Source organism: Oncorhynchus tshawytscha, linkage group LG19 (assembly GCF_018296145.1).
Source record: "Oncorhynchus tshawytscha isolate Ot180627B linkage group LG19, Otsh_v2.0, whole genome shotgun sequence".
NCBI lineage: Eukaryota > Metazoa > Chordata > Actinopteri > Salmoniformes > Salmonidae > Oncorhynchus > Oncorhynchus tshawytscha.
In genome coordinates, this window is record NC_056447.1 from 30082748 (window position 1) to 30098362 (window position 15615).

The following is a 15615-nucleotide window of genomic DNA, read 5'->3' on the forward strand; positions in this document are numbered from 1 at the left end:
TTGTATCTTTGGGTTGATCTTTGGGTTGAGGGGAGGTGGTGTATCTTTGGGTTGAGGGGAGGTGTATCTTTGGGTTGAGGGGAGGTGTCTCTTTGGGTTGAGGTGTCTCTTTGGGTTGAGGGGAGGTGTATCTTTGGGTTGAGGGGAGGTGTATCTTTGGGTTGAGGTGTCTCTTTGGGTTGAGGGGAGGTGTATCTTTGGGTTGAGGGGAGGTGTCTCTTTGGGTTGAGGGGAGGTGTATCTTTGGGTTGAGGGGAGGTGTATCTTTGGGTTGAGGGGAGGTGTATCTTTGGTGTCTCTTTGGGTTGAGGGGAGGTGTATCTTTGGGTTGAGGGGGAGGTGTATCTTTGGGTTGAGGGGAGGTGTATCTTTGGGTTGAGGGGAGGTGAGGTTGTATCTTTGGGTTGAGGGGGGAGGTGTATCTTTGGGTTGAGGGGAGGTGTCTCTTTGGGTTGAGGGGAGGTGTATCTTTGGGTTGAGGGGGAGGTGTATGTGTGAAAATAAATATACAATTGTATTTCTGTAATTGTTGAACTAATAAATACACTACTGTTCAAAAGTATGGGGTCACTTAAAAAATGTCCTTGTTTTTTAAAGAAATGCACATTTTTTGTAGATTAAAATAACATCAAATTGTTCAGAAATACAGTGTAGCCATTGTTAATGTTGTAAATGACTATTGTAGCTGGAAATGGCAGATTTTTTATGGAATATCTACATAGGCGTACAGAGGCCCATTATCAGCAACCATCACTCCTGTGTAAATGTGTACATGTGCAAAATATATACAGTGGGGAGAACAAGTATTTGATACACTGCCAATTTTGCAGGTGTTCCTACTTACAAGGCATGTAGAGGTCTGTCATTTTTATCATAGGTACACTTCAACTGTGAGAGACAGAATCTAAAACAAAAATCCAGAACATTTTTAAGTATTTAATTTGCATTTTATTGCATGACACAAGTATTTGATCACCTACCAACCAGTAAGAATTCCGACTCTCACAGACCTGTTGGTTTTTCTTTAAGAAGCCCTCCTGTTCTCCACTCATTACCTGTATTAACTGCACCTGTTTGAACTCGTTACCTGTATAAAAGACACCTGTCCACACACTCAATCAAACAGACTCCAACCTCTCCACAATGGCCAAGACCAGAGAGCTGTGTAAGGACATCAGGGATAAAATTGTAGACCTGCACAAGGCTGGGATGGGCTACAGGACAATAGGCAAGCAGCTTGGTGAGAAGGCAACAACTGTTGGCACAATTATTTGAAAATGGAAGAAGTTCAAGATGACGGTCAATCACACTCGGTCTGGGGCTCCATGCAAGATCTCACCTCGTGGGGCATCAATGATCATGAGGAAGGTGATGGATCAACCCAGAACTACACGGCAGGACCTGGTCAATGACCTGAAGAGAGCTGGGACTACAGTCTCAAAGAAAACCATTAGTAACACACTACGCCGTCATGGATTAATATCCTGCAGCGCACGCAAGGTCCCCCTGCTCAAGCCAGCGCATGTCCAGGCCCGTCTGAAGTTTGCCAATGACCATTTGGATGATTCAGAGGAGGAATGGGAGAAGGTCATGTGGTCTGATGAGACAAAAATATAGCTTTTTGGTCTAAACTCCACTCGCCGTGTTTGGAGGAAGAAGAAGGATGAGTACAACCCAGAGAACACCATCCCAACCGTGAAGCATGGAGGTGGAAACATCATTCTTTGGGGATGCTTTTCTGCAAAGGAGACAGGACGACTGCACCGTATTAAGGGGAGGATGGATGGGGCCATGTATCGTGAGATCTTGGCCAACAACCTCCTTCCCTCAGTAAGAGCATTGAAGATGGGTCGTGGCTGGGTCTTCCAGCATGACAACGACCTGAAACACACAGCCAGGGCAACTAAGGAGTGGCTCCGTAAGAAGCATCTCAAGGTCCTGGAGTGGCCTAGCCAGTCTCAAGACCTGAACCCAATAGAAAATCTTTGGAGGGAGCTGAAAGTCCGTATTGCCCAGCGACAGCCCAGAAACCTGAAGGATCTGGAGAAGGTCTGTATGGAGAAGTGGGCCAAAATCCCTGCTGCAGTGTGTGCAAACCTGGTCAAGAACTACAGGAAACGTATGATCTCTGTAATTGCAAACAAAGTTTTCTGTACCAAATATTAAGTTCTGCTTTTCTGATGTATCAAATACTTGTCATGCAATAAAATGCAAATTAACTACTTATAAATCATACAATGTGATTTTCTGGATTTTTGTTTTAGATTCCGTCACTCACAGCTGAAGTATACCTATGATAAAAAAATTACAGACCTCGACATGCTTTGTAAGTAGGAAAACCTGCAAAACCGGCAGTGTATCAAATACTTGTTCTCCCCACTGTATATATATATATACACACATTTCAAATTGCCTTTGAATGTAGTATGATACAGTGAATTACCGCACAGTACACTGCTTTCACATGAGGCAATTCACTTACACTATCCATTAACATTGACTGAACATCAGATTTCCATCATTTCTATCCAATGTGTGATGAAAGGGGTGATCATTGAAGACATCTTTCACAATGTCATCAAATGAAATAAATGAAAGAAACAATGTTTTGCAGGCCCTAGTTTGCATCAATCCTGTTTGAGCATTTGGCCATAGATTCTCATCAAAATCACAGTAAGCATTCTCATTGTTCATGCTCCTGGGAAAAACCTTTTGGCATGGAAAATCCAAGCCTAACATAGATCTGGACTGAAATCCTTTTATGCCTCATCCATGGCCTGAAGTAGGGTGGTACGTTCACGGGGATTGCAATCATACATCTTCCACCTTTATTGTAATCATGTATTATATTTTACAGTATTGTATTGGAATTCTGTACACTGCTCAAAAAAATAAAGGGAACACTAAAATAACACATCCTAGATCTGAATGAATGAAATATTCTTATTAAATACTTTTTTCTTTACATAGTTGAATGTGCTGACAACAAAATCACACAAAAATTATCAATGGAAATCAAATTTATCAACCCATAGAGGTCTGGATTTGGAGTCACACTCAAAATTAAAGTGGAAAACCACACTACAGGTTGATGCAACTTTGATGTAATGTCCTTAAAACAAGTCAAAATGAGGCTCAGTAGTGTGTGTGGCCTCCACATGCCTGTATGACCTCCCTACAACGCCCGGGCATGCTCCTGATGAGGTGGCAGATGGTCTCCTGAGGGATCTCCTCCCAGACCTGGACTAAAGCATCCGCCAACTCCTAGACAGTCTGTGGTGCAATGTGGCGTTGGTGGATGGAGCGATACATGATGTCCCAGATGTGCTGAATTGGATTCAGGTCTGGGGAACGGGCGGGCCAGTCCATAGCATCAATGCCTTCCTCTTGCAGGAACTGTTGACACACTCCAGCCACATGAGGTCTAGCATTGTCTTGCATTAGGAGGAACCCAGGGCCAACCGCACCAGCTTATGGTCTCACAAGGGGTCTGAGGATCTCATCTCGGTACCTAATGGCAGTCAGGCTACCTCTGGCGAGCACATGGAGGGCCAAAGCGGTCATGCTGAAGGATGTTGCAGGCAGCAGAACGTTCTCCACGGCGTCTCTAGACTGTCACGTCTGTCACATGTGCTCAGTGTGAACCTGCTTTCATCTGTGAAGAGCACAGGGCACCAGTGGCGAATTTGCCAATCTTGGTGTTCTCTGGCAAATGCCAAACGTCCTGCACGGTGTTGGGCTGTAAGCACAACCCCCACCTGTGGATATCGGGCCCTCATACCACCCTTGTGGAGTCTGTTTCTGACCGTTTGAGCAGAAACATGCACATTTGTGGCATGCTGGAGGTCATTTTGCAGGGCTCTGGCAGTGCTCCTCCTGCTCCTCCTTGCACAAAGGCGGCGGTAGCGGTCCTGCTGCTGGGTTGTTGCCCTCCTACGGCCTCCTGCACGTCTCCTGATGTACTGGCCTGTCTCCTGGTAGCGCCTCCATGCTCTGGACACTACGCTGACCGACACAGCAAACCGTCTTGCCACAGCTCGCATTGATGTGCCATCCTGGATGAGCTGCACTACCTGAGCCACTTGTGTGGGTTGTAGACTCCGTCTCATGCTACCACTAGAGTGAAAGCACCGCCAGCATTCAAAAGTGACCAAAACATCAACCAGGAAGCATAGGAACTGAGAAGTGGTCTGTGGTCACCACCTGCAGAACCACTCCTTTATTGGGGATGTCTTGCCAATTGCCTATAATTTCCACCTGTTGTCTATTCCATTTGCACAACAGCATGTGAAATTTATTGTCAATCAGTGTTGCTTCCTAAATGGACAGTTTGATTTCACAGAAGTGTGATTGACTTGGAGTTACATTGTGTTGTTTAAGTGTTCCCTTTATTTTCTTGAGCAGTGTATTTTTTAAATTATTATTATTATTATATTTAACCTTTATTTAACTAGGCAAGTCAGTTAAGAACACATTCTTATTTACAATGATGGCCTAGATATTTTTGTTTTAAGCCTATCCCAAACCTTAACCCTTACCTTAACCATTCAGAGTTAATGCTTAGCCTTAAGAATTGAGTTAATGCCTAAACTTAACCCTAACCTTAAAGATTCATAGTTAAATTTGACATTTAAGAATCATGGAGGAACGTCTAATTCCGATGTGAGACTGTGAGAGCAGGTTGAGAAAAAAATGCTATCAGATCCCCACCCCCCAACAGTAGAGGCCTTTGTTCTATGGCTGTGTGATCTAGTTCATTCAGGTTTGGTGCCTTGTGGGAATGGAAGCGCCTGTCCACTGTTCACTCACACTCACATAGATGTGAGCTTCTCTCAATGCCAACTGCTGAATACACACAAGCACACGCACACACACACAGTCTTGTACAGCTAACCTTGTGGTGACACACAACTCAGTCCCATTCAAAATCCTATTCTCCCTAACCCCTAACCCTAATCTAACCCGTACTCTTACCCTTAACCTAACCCTAACCTTAACCCTAACCTTAGCTCCTAACCCTAAAACTAAACCTAGCTCCTAACACTAACCCTTAACTTAATTCTAACCCTAACACTAATTCTTAACCCTAAACCACCTAGAAATAGCATTTGACCTCATGGGGACGCACACACACACACACACACACACACACACACACACACACACACACACACACACACACACACACACACACACACACACACACACACACACACACACACTCTCTTTTCTCTCTCTCTCTCTCTCTCTCTCCTAACAAACCCGTAGACTGTGCGTTCTGCAATTTCCTATATTATGTTCTATGTGACACAGTATCTGACCCTATCAGTCTAGAGAACATCTTTAGCCCAGAGTGAAGACACATCTCTCCCCTCAGCTTGTTCTAGCAGGTTAGGAGCTCTGGGATACTCCAGTTCACGTTTTAAAGCTGGCACAAATCTCCTCAGGTCTCCCCAGCAGTATCTGCTGTGTGTTGAGCGCTCTAGTGGAATAACCACTGTCCTAGTCCACACTGATGTTGGAAAGAGGCTGAAGTCCGCAAAGTCTGCAGCTTTACGTTAGACAGTAAAGCACTGCACAGCTTTCATTTACAGAGCAAGTCTGTTCACACCATCCGTCTACTGTTTACTGCTACAACAATACTCTCTCGCGTTCTCTCTCTCTCTCCAGAGACTTATGCAGCAGGATTCCTCTAACACAAACAGCTGGAGCTACACTACAGCGAGTGAGACTAGAGAAAAACTGAGGAAAGAGTCTGAGAGAGAGAGAGAGGAGATTTAATTCTGAGTGCAAAAGGTTTATAATAGTTTAAAAAAACATGCATAACTTGACGTAGTTGGGAGAGTCTTTATTATTCTAGATTAATTAAAAGTAAGGGGAAAAGGAGTTTTCATTCAGAGGTTCAGAAATGAATTACGCTCTCTGCCATATCGGGCTAACGTGCTGGCCGCAGGGGTTTGTGGGTATTACAGGGAGGGGGAAAGACAATTCCCTTTAATCCAATGAAGGGGGAAGAGAGGGAATACATAATCTGATACTGTGGCATGAGAGAGTGAGGGTGAGAGGGTGAGAGAGAACGAGAGAGAGACAGTCCACTTGACTGGCTGTTGATTAGCTGATGTCACCACACACTATGGGGCAGGTAACATTTAGACAGGATAACACAGTTTTGTGCAACATATGCTCAGATAATCTTCACAGAAAATACTCCTCTCCTCTCTACTGTCCTTGCTGTAGATGGGTAATTTGGAGATCCCATAGGTTCTCTCTCCCTCCTTTCCCCTCATGCTCTCTATTTCTGTTAATCTTTTTCATCATCTTTCTCTTCCACCCTCACTAGAATCTTTAGGGCTGCAATGTAAAGTGGTGTATGTAATTTGCATTAGGCACAGTGAGTGTGTGATGTGTGTTCAGTCCAATCAGGAGTGTTTGGGGTGATGATGATGACCTAATACATCTGTGTCCCAGGGAGAGTGAGCGTGTCGGGAGAAGGAACAATCATGTCAGAAACCACACACACACACACACACACACACACACACACACACACACACACACACACACACACACACACACACACACACACACACACACACACACACACACACACACACACACACACACACACACACACACACACACACACACACACACCAGCACTACGGGCTATATCTGTTCTCTCTGTGGTGCTTCTCTCCTGGGATAGAGATTCAGAGTGGACAGCAGACAGAGAAGAAGAGATAAGAGAGAGAAGAAAGGAAAGAGGCACCATAATAGGACAGGAAAGGAGATAAGAGAGGAGTGATAGAGGACACAAAAGAAGGAATAGCAGGGGAGAGGAGAGGTGATAGAGGACACAAAAGAAGGAATAGCAGGGGAGAGGAGAGGTGATAGAGGAAAGAAGAGAGGCAGTGGTGGAGTAAGAAAAGGAGGGATAGACAAGATAAGAGAGGAGACAGACGGGGACTGACAAGATGAAAGAGGAGATAGCAGAAAAGGAATAGCAGAGAAAGAAAGGTGTGAGAGAAGAGGATGAGCTAAAGGAAGGGAAACGAGGGCTAGAAGGAAGGAAAGAAAAAAGAACAGGCAGGGAAGAAGCTTGTGAAGTGTTTATGAGTGGGAAGCACTGTTATCAAATGTGAAGGGAGATGGGAGGGGGAGAGAGCAGGAGAAAGAGAGGGAGAAATAGAATGAGATAGAGAGAGAGAGAGAGAGAGAGAGAGAGAGAGAGAGAGAAGAGAGAGAGAGAGAGAGAGAGAGTGAAGGTTGTTCTCTGGCATGTAACGGTTACAGTAAGCTCTCAGCTCAATAGTGCCCTGAAGGCACAACACCTCTCCTCGCTCTGCTAACACACACACACACACACACACACACACATGCACCCATAAAAGAGCAGAGGAGAGGGAATATCACACATCTATGACAACTATTTGAACAGGAGGTTGCCTGTGTGTGTGTGTGTTTGTGTGTTATTGTGTGTGCGTGTGTGTCGACTGATCTGTTTGCCTCAGATGGGGACGGTAGGTGGGAGTTGAATGATGGCTTAGAAAAGTGTGTGGGTTGGGGGTGTCTGCGATTTCATGGCAGCAAAAAACAAACATCTCAAGCTGTCATTTTGTGCAAATGCCTGAGTGTGTATAAGTGAGTGTGTGTATGTGTGTGTGTGTGCATCCGTGCATGCGTGTGTGTGTTCAGCAGTTGGCATTGAGAGAAGCTCCCATCTACAGGATTACTTCGACAATTGGCCATAGTGTCAGCTTCATTACCATAGCAACAGCATAGCTACAGAGAGGGCTCTGTTTTAGCCTCATCCTCCTCACCTTGATCATCACCAGTGTACCACATGTCTATCTATTCTGAACTGTAATATACAGGTAACTGCCAAAATAAAGGAAACACCAACTTAAATTGTCTGGCGACTCGTGGGCCACCACGAACCGCCAGAACAGCTTCAATGCGCCTGGGCATAGATTCTACAAGTGTCTGGAAGGATGATGACACCCTTCTTCCATGAGAAACTCCATCATTTGGTGTTTTGTTGATGGTGGTAGAAAACACTATCTTGGGCACCCCTCTAGAATCTTTATTGAGTTGAGATCTGGTGACTGAGACACACACACACAAACAAACACACACACCCGTTAAACCCCTTGAGACCCCTCTTTCAAAGTTAAAGAGATCTCTTCCCCTAGCCATGGTAACCAAAATAAAAGGAGGTAGGGAGAGAGTGGGAAGGGAGGAGAGGGTTGATCAACTTCAGGGATGTTAGCAGATCAGATAGACTCCCCCCATCGCTCTCACTTTCTCTCCAGCCCTCCCTAACTTTCAGACTTATCTTTCCCACCTCCACTCCTCTCCTGCTCACTGGAGGCTGAGGCTGCCTCTCCCCTCTCTCCCCTTCTCACCCTCTCTCCCTCATCTCCCATATCTCTCCTTCTCACCTTCTCTCCCCTGTCTCTCCTTCTCTCCCTCTCTCCCTCTCTCCCCTCTCTCCCCTTCTCACCCACTCTCCCCTATCTATCCTTCTCACCCTCTCTCCTCTATCTCCCCTTCTCACCCTCTCTCCCTCATCTCCCATATCTCTCCTTCTCACCTTCTCTCCCCTATCTCTCCTTCTCTCCCTCTCTCACCCCTCTCTATCCTTCTCACCCACTCTCCCCTCTCTCCTTCTCACCCTCTCTCCCCATCTCCCATATCCCTTCTCACCCTCTCTCCCTCATCTCCCATATCTCCTTCTCTCCCTCCTTCTCACCTTCTCTCCCCTATCTATCCTTCTCACCCTCTCTCTCTATCCCTTCTCACCCACTCTCCCTTCTATCTATCCTTCTCACCCTCTCTCCACCCTATCTCCCCTTCTCACCCTCTCTCCTCTATCTCCCCTTCTCACCCTCTATCTCCCCTTCTCACCCTCTCTCCCCTATCTCCCCTTCTCACCCTCTCTCCCCTTCTCACCCTCTCTCTCCCCTATCTCCCCTTCTCACCCTCTCTCCCCTCATCTCTCCCCCTTCTCACCCTCTATCTCCCCTTCCACCCTCTATCTCCCCTTCTCACCCTCTATCTCCCCTTCTCACCCTCTATCTCCCCTTCTCACCCTCTATCTCCCCTTCTCACCCTCTCTCCCCTTCTCACCCTCTCTCTCTCTTCTCACCCTCTCTCCTCTTCTCCCCTTCTCACCCTCTCTCCCCTATCTCTCCCTCACCCTCTCACCCCTATCTCCCCTTCTCCCCTTCTCACCCTCTCTCCCCTATCTCCCCTTCTCACCCCCTCTATATCTCTATCTCCCCTTCTCACCCTCTCTCCCCTATCTCCCCTTCTCACCCTCTATCTCCCCTTCTCACCCTCTCTCCCCCATCTCCCCTTCTCACCCTCTATCACCCCTTCTCACCCTCGCTCCCCTTCTCACCCTCTCTCCCCTATCTCCCCTTCTCACCCTCATCTCCCCTTCTCACCCTCTATCTCCCCTTCTCACCCTCTCTCCCCTATCTCCCCTTCTCACCCTCTCTCTCTCTCCCCTTCTCACCCTCTCTCCCCTATCTCCCCTCTCCCCTTCTATCACCCCTTCTCACCCTCTCCCCCTATCTCCCCTTCTCACCCTCTCTCCCCTATCTCCCCTTCTCACCCTCATCTCCCCTTCTCACCCTCATCTCCCCTTCTCACCCCTCTATCTCCCCTTCTCACCCTCTCTCCCCTATCTCCCCTTCTCACCCTCTATCTCCCCTTCTCACCCTCTCTCCCCTTCTCTCTCCCTTCTCACCCTCTATCTCCCCTTCTCACCCTCTCTCCCCTATCTCCCTTCTCACCCTCTATCTCCCCTTCTCACCCCCTCTATCTCCCCTTCTCACCCTCTCTCCCCTATCTCCCCTTCTCACCCTCTATCTCTCCTTCTCACCCTCTATCTCCCCTTCTCACCCTCTATCTCTCCTTCTCACCCTCTCTCCCTCTGACAGTCATGATCTGAGCCCTTAGATTTGCAGCTTGAGTAATGATGATGTTGAATTTCAAAGAGAATCATCTTCTGCTGATTCATGCTGTCCCACGCCACCAGCAACTCATCTCTACCTCTCTGCCTCCATCCCTCGCTCTATCCCTCTCTCTCCACCTCACTCCCTCTCACTACTGCTATCTTTCTCTCTTTTCTCTCCACCTCTCCCCACTTCAGTCTGCCTATCATGTCACCATATGCCCAAACCTCCCACTTTGCTCTGTCTCTGACTCTGTCTCCAGGTCTTTCTAAAGCTGTAGTGGCAGAGCTGTTTGTTGATGTATTTTGATGTCCCCTATTGGTCATGGTTAGCACTGGAATAAGCACCTGTCTGTCTGTATGTCCTACCGCAGTGTATTTATTCCTCTGTCTTTGTGCCCCACCTGTCACTCAACCCAATCCTATTTTCCCCTCTTTCTTCTCTCCAGTCTTAAGTGACACTCTCCTGCTATAGAATACTATTATCACACACACACACGCACGTGCACACACGCGCAGACACACACACACGCACACACACACACACACACACACACACACACACAATCTCATTATTACTTCCATAGGAGTCTCTATTATAAAATGGTGAGTCACTAGTAGACATGATAGAATATGGGGTTGGATTAACTTGAGCTGTGATTCGTCTCACCTGCTCTGTGCTGTCATATCAATTACATACAGCTAATAAATGCCAATGGTAACTAGCAAGCATGACCGTACATGTAAATTAAGGTGAATTGTTCTTACACGTTTCATGTTGCTATGCTTGCATCCTCCTCCCCTCTCTCTCTCTCTCTCTCTCTCTCTCGTACTCTTTCTTCCCCTTTCATCTCTCCCTCCCCTCAAAAAGACCCATCATGTTGAGAATTCCTCTTTACCTCTCTCTTTTTTAACTCCCTCCCTCTCTCACTCCACCCCTCTCCTCCCATTCTCCCAGGTCTACAGTATTGACCTGGGAAGCTGATAATCAGTAGGTAGTTTCAGTACTGACCAGTGAAGCTGAGGATCAGTATGTAGGTTCACACAGTACTGACCAGTGAAGCTGAGGTTCAGTATGTAGTTTTAGGCAGTACTGACCAGTGAAGCTGAGGTTCAGTATGTAGTTTTAGGCAGTACTGACCAGTGAAGCTGAGGATCAGTATGTAGGTTCACACAGTACTGACCAGTGAAGCTGAGGTTCAGTATGTAGTTTTAGGCAGTACTGACCAGTGAAGCTGAGGATCAGTATGTAGGTTCACACAGTACTGACCAGTGAAGCTGAGGTTCAGTATGTAGTTTTAGGCAGTACTGACCAGTGAAGCTGAGTATCAGTATGTAGTTTCAGGCAGTACTGACCAGTGAACCTGAGGATCAGTAGGTAGTTTCAGTACTGACCAGTGAAGCTGAGTATCAGTATGTAGTTTCAGGCAGTACTGACCTGTGAACCTGAGGATCAGTATGTCGTTTCAGGCAGTACTGACCAGTGAACCTGAGGATCAGTAGGTAATTTCAGGCAGTACTGACCTGTGAAGCCGATGATCATTAGGTCGTTTCAGACAGTACTGACCTGTGAAGCTGATGATCATTAGGTCGTTTCAGACAGTACTGACCTGTGAAGCTGATGATCATTAGGTAGTTTCAGTACTGACCTGTGAAGCTGATGATCATTAGGTAGTTTCAGTACTGACCTGTGAAGCTGATGATCATTAGGTAGTTTCAGTACTGACCTGTGAAGCTGATGATCATTAGGTAGTTTCAGTACTGACCTGTGAAGCTGATGATCATTAGGTAGTTTCAGGCAGTACTGACCTGTGAAGCTGATGTTGAGGAGGTAGTCTCTGTAGAGCTTGCGTCCATCCAGAGCCTTCATGCTGTCACAGAGCTTGGTGGTGTTGGAACACAATGTTCTCTGCATCTTATGGAGGGCGTGGGCCATGGCGTATACCGCATTCACCACAAACATGATCTTGGACTCCGGCTCAAAGTTACTATTATCCACCGACACACCCTTCTCACAGGGAGGGAGGGAGAGAGACACCATCCCCCCTGACCCTACTCCTCCTGCCCCACCTCCTCCTCCGCCAAGTGAGCACTGGAACTTCTGCTCCCAGAATTCCCGGTACCAGGGGTTGCGGCGGTTGTTGATTGGATCCAAAGACAGGAAGTAGCGGTTGAAAGCCGGCACGGGATTGGCCGCCAGTTCCAGGGTAATGGCCCCGTCGGCCGTGGCCTCGTTGCCCTTGACAATGCTTTCCTGCGCCCCCCAGCCATCACTGGCCACCCAGATGAAGGTGGTGTTGAGTCGTGCGGCGGCAGAGAGGAGTTCTCGAGCGTCATCACTCCTCAGGAAGAGAACTGCCACGCGGGCATTGGGCTTCTGGAGGAGTTGCCTGATCACTGCCTCATAAGACTTCTTAGCGTTAGAGCGCCCCACCTGGACAGGAGGTAATGTGATATTTAAACTGGAACCAGAGGGAGTAAACACAATTTAGGAAGAGGTCTACTACATAGAATAGCAGGCTAAAATAAATAGAATCACGCTGTAGGGTTAACCCTTAACCCAAATCTTTCTGTCTGACCAACCCCTCATGTTCTCCATGCCTGTTCTTCTATATTCTAACCTAGGTCTACTCCTATCTCCTTCACTGTCAATCTACCTATGTAATCCCCTGACAACCCTATCTCCTTCACTGTCAATCTACCTATGTAATCCCCTGACAACCCTATCTCCTTCACTGTCAATCTACCTATGTAATCCCCTGACAACCCTATCTCCTTCACTGTCAATCTACCCCATATAATCTCCTGACAACCCTATCTCCTTCACTGTCAATCTACCTATGTAATCCCCTGACAACCCTATCTCCTTCACTGTCAATCTACCTATGTAATCCCCTGACAACCCTATCTCCTTCACTGTTAATCTACCCATATAATCTCCTGACCACCCTATCTCCTTCACTGTCAATCTACCTATATAATCTCCAGACAACCCTATCTCCTTCACTGTCAATCTACCTATGTAATCCCCTGACAACCCTATCTCCTTCACTGTTAATCTACCCATATAATCTCCTGACCACCCTATCTCCTTCACTGTCAATCTACCTACAGTATATAATCTCCAGACAACCCTATCTAAACTCCTATTTCTTCCTACCTTCTCAGAGGTAGCGATGCAGATGTTCCTCATACGTGCTTCCTGTTCGAAAGCCTCTATGCCCGTCTCTCCGTAGTCTCCCTCTGATGCCACCGTGGACACATAGGTCCAGTTGAACAGCCGCAGGATCTCTGCCATGGCTTTGGCCTGGTAGAAGTCAGGGGGCACCGTGCGGGCAAAGTAGTCATAGCGCGTCTTGTCACTGAGCTTGGCACTGGTGGAGGCATAGCTGATCTGAGGGATCTGGAAGAGGCGGAGCAGGTTGGCCACCTGGGAGAGAGAGGCAGAAAGATGTGAGAAACAGACACACACACAGATGATGATGCACACACACACTTGCATAAACACACACACACAGTCAATAAAGAGCAAATGCATCCATTAGAGTTGGACATCAGGGCTGGGGTCCATATATATATTCCCTTCCCTATGGTCACGTTCTCCTGATTTTACACATAAGCGCACACACACACACACACACACACACACACACACACACACACACACACACACACACACACACACACACACACACACACACACACACACACACACACACACACACACACACACACACACACACACACACACACACACACACACACACACACACTACAGCTGTGTTGGTTTAGCTCATGTTTAATCCAGTTAGGGCATGGTTCTGTGGCTCGTCTATATTTCATTTAATTCACAGCACAACTCTGTGAAGTTTTGAAAACATGTCAGCACCTCATTAGATTAATAATCCAGGAGATTAAAACACACTTGCACGCACACACAGCCACATGCACAAAACACACGCACTGTACAGATGGATATACTGACGTGTCTCTCTATCTAATCATATTACTATGATACTATGATGTAAACATGGGAAACACATTCCAGTAATGTGTGCAGGTGTGTGGAATGAGAGCGTGTGTAGCGTGTAGCGACAGCATGTTACGTGGGTCAGATGTTGTTACTTCACAAATGGCTGCTAGGCGTCAGTGTTTACCTCTATGGTTGTATAGGAAAACACACTCTCTCTCGCACGCACGCACACACACACACACACACACACTGCTCTGAGGCCTAACAACAACAATAACTGTCAGCCCAGAGAAAACCAGGACTAATTGTGTGTGATGAAAAAAAAAGCGATGGATGGATAACAATGAGAGAGGAGGAGAGTGGGCTGAGGTCAGAATACACTGGGCTCTCCCCAGTGGCCCAATGCAGCCATTTTTATCTCAATATCAAATCATTTCTGGGTAACAATTAAGTACTTTCCTGTGATTGTTTTCAATTAAAATGTATCATCTTAGCAAGCGACTGTCTGGGAATGGTCTGAGTGGGGAGGAAAAACGGAAAACTATCTGTTTTCAAACTAGAGGTTTGGAGCTGACTTTCTTATTGATGTTACCAGGCAGGCCAAAACTCCATCCCACCAAAACAGGCTGAAATTCCAGGCAGCCTTTTCAAACAGCTCTTACACTAAAAGGGTATTATCATAATTCTCACAATTTAACAGTATTATTCCAACATCATTGTGGAAATGTATATAAAACATAGGAAATGATGTTTTAGACTGCACTGGGCCTTTAATACAAAGAGCGACATCGGGAGGAAGAGATGGGGTAGGAGAGAGAGCAAAACAAAAGAGAGATTGAGGAAAAACAGAGGGAGAGTTGGAGGGAGAGATAAATGGAGAGATTAGGGATTTGGGTCTAATGGAGGAGAGGAAGGGAGGAGAGGAAAGGAAAGGAGAGGATACTTTGTACAGTCACACACAGCAAATTGGCCAGTGTTTAAATTAACACTCAGTGGTGTAAAACAATCCCCAGTGTTGGTTTTAATAACCAGAGTTACTGTTTTACACTTTGGAGATTCAAACGGTCCCATCAAAACCTCGCTCATCATTATCATATTTCCCAGCATGCTCTATTGCAGGTGGATTTTTATAGGATTGTTTTGAATATCTGTGTTTTTGCATGCACATTGATTGAGTGATTAATCTTATGCTACACAAAGATAAAGGACATACAGTTTTCAAAACTAATCCAATCAAGGTAGTTATTTTTACTGCACCCATTACTGAAATGGTTAATCCAGTTTAAATGGTTAAACTAGTCTTCATACATTCTTATTTAACCCTGATAGTCACTCTGAATGGAGGTTGTGGGTTAATAAATATGCCAACTGTTGGTTATTCTAACTCTGTCTGGATTCCAATAGGAGTTACACTTGACTTTGCAAGGCAGCATAATGTGACTTCCAGGCCTGATGTGGCCTGTAAACCAGGAGTTTCTTAACACCACTGTGTTAGGCTAAAACTAAACCATCAAAGTAAGGCCTTATAATACCATATTTGTGTAAAAGTTTAGTTTTTACAATAGCATTCACCCAGGTACTCACTTGGTGAAAGCCACAGGCCTTTCAAATGAAAAAATGCAATAACCATGTCTCTGTCACTAACATATATACGGTCATGGGTGGTAACTCTACAACTCAC

At 46.3% G+C, this 15615-nt stretch overlaps 1 protein-coding gene across 1 annotated transcript in view; it reads right to left on the reverse strand.

Annotated features, from left to right (window-relative positions):
- LOC112253833 (metabotropic glutamate receptor 3-like) overlaps positions 1-15615 on the reverse strand; it is a 68257-nt gene that overhangs the window by 21113 nt on the left and 31529 nt on the right. Inside the window, exons 5-6 of the mRNA XM_042301565.1 lie at positions 13122-13391; positions 11771-12395 (exon numbers count right to left, since the gene is read on the reverse strand). Coding sequence (XP_042157499.1) covers positions 11771-12395; positions 13122-13391 — 895 coding nt within the window. The remainder of the gene's footprint in view (positions 1-11770; positions 12396-13121; positions 13392-15615) is intronic.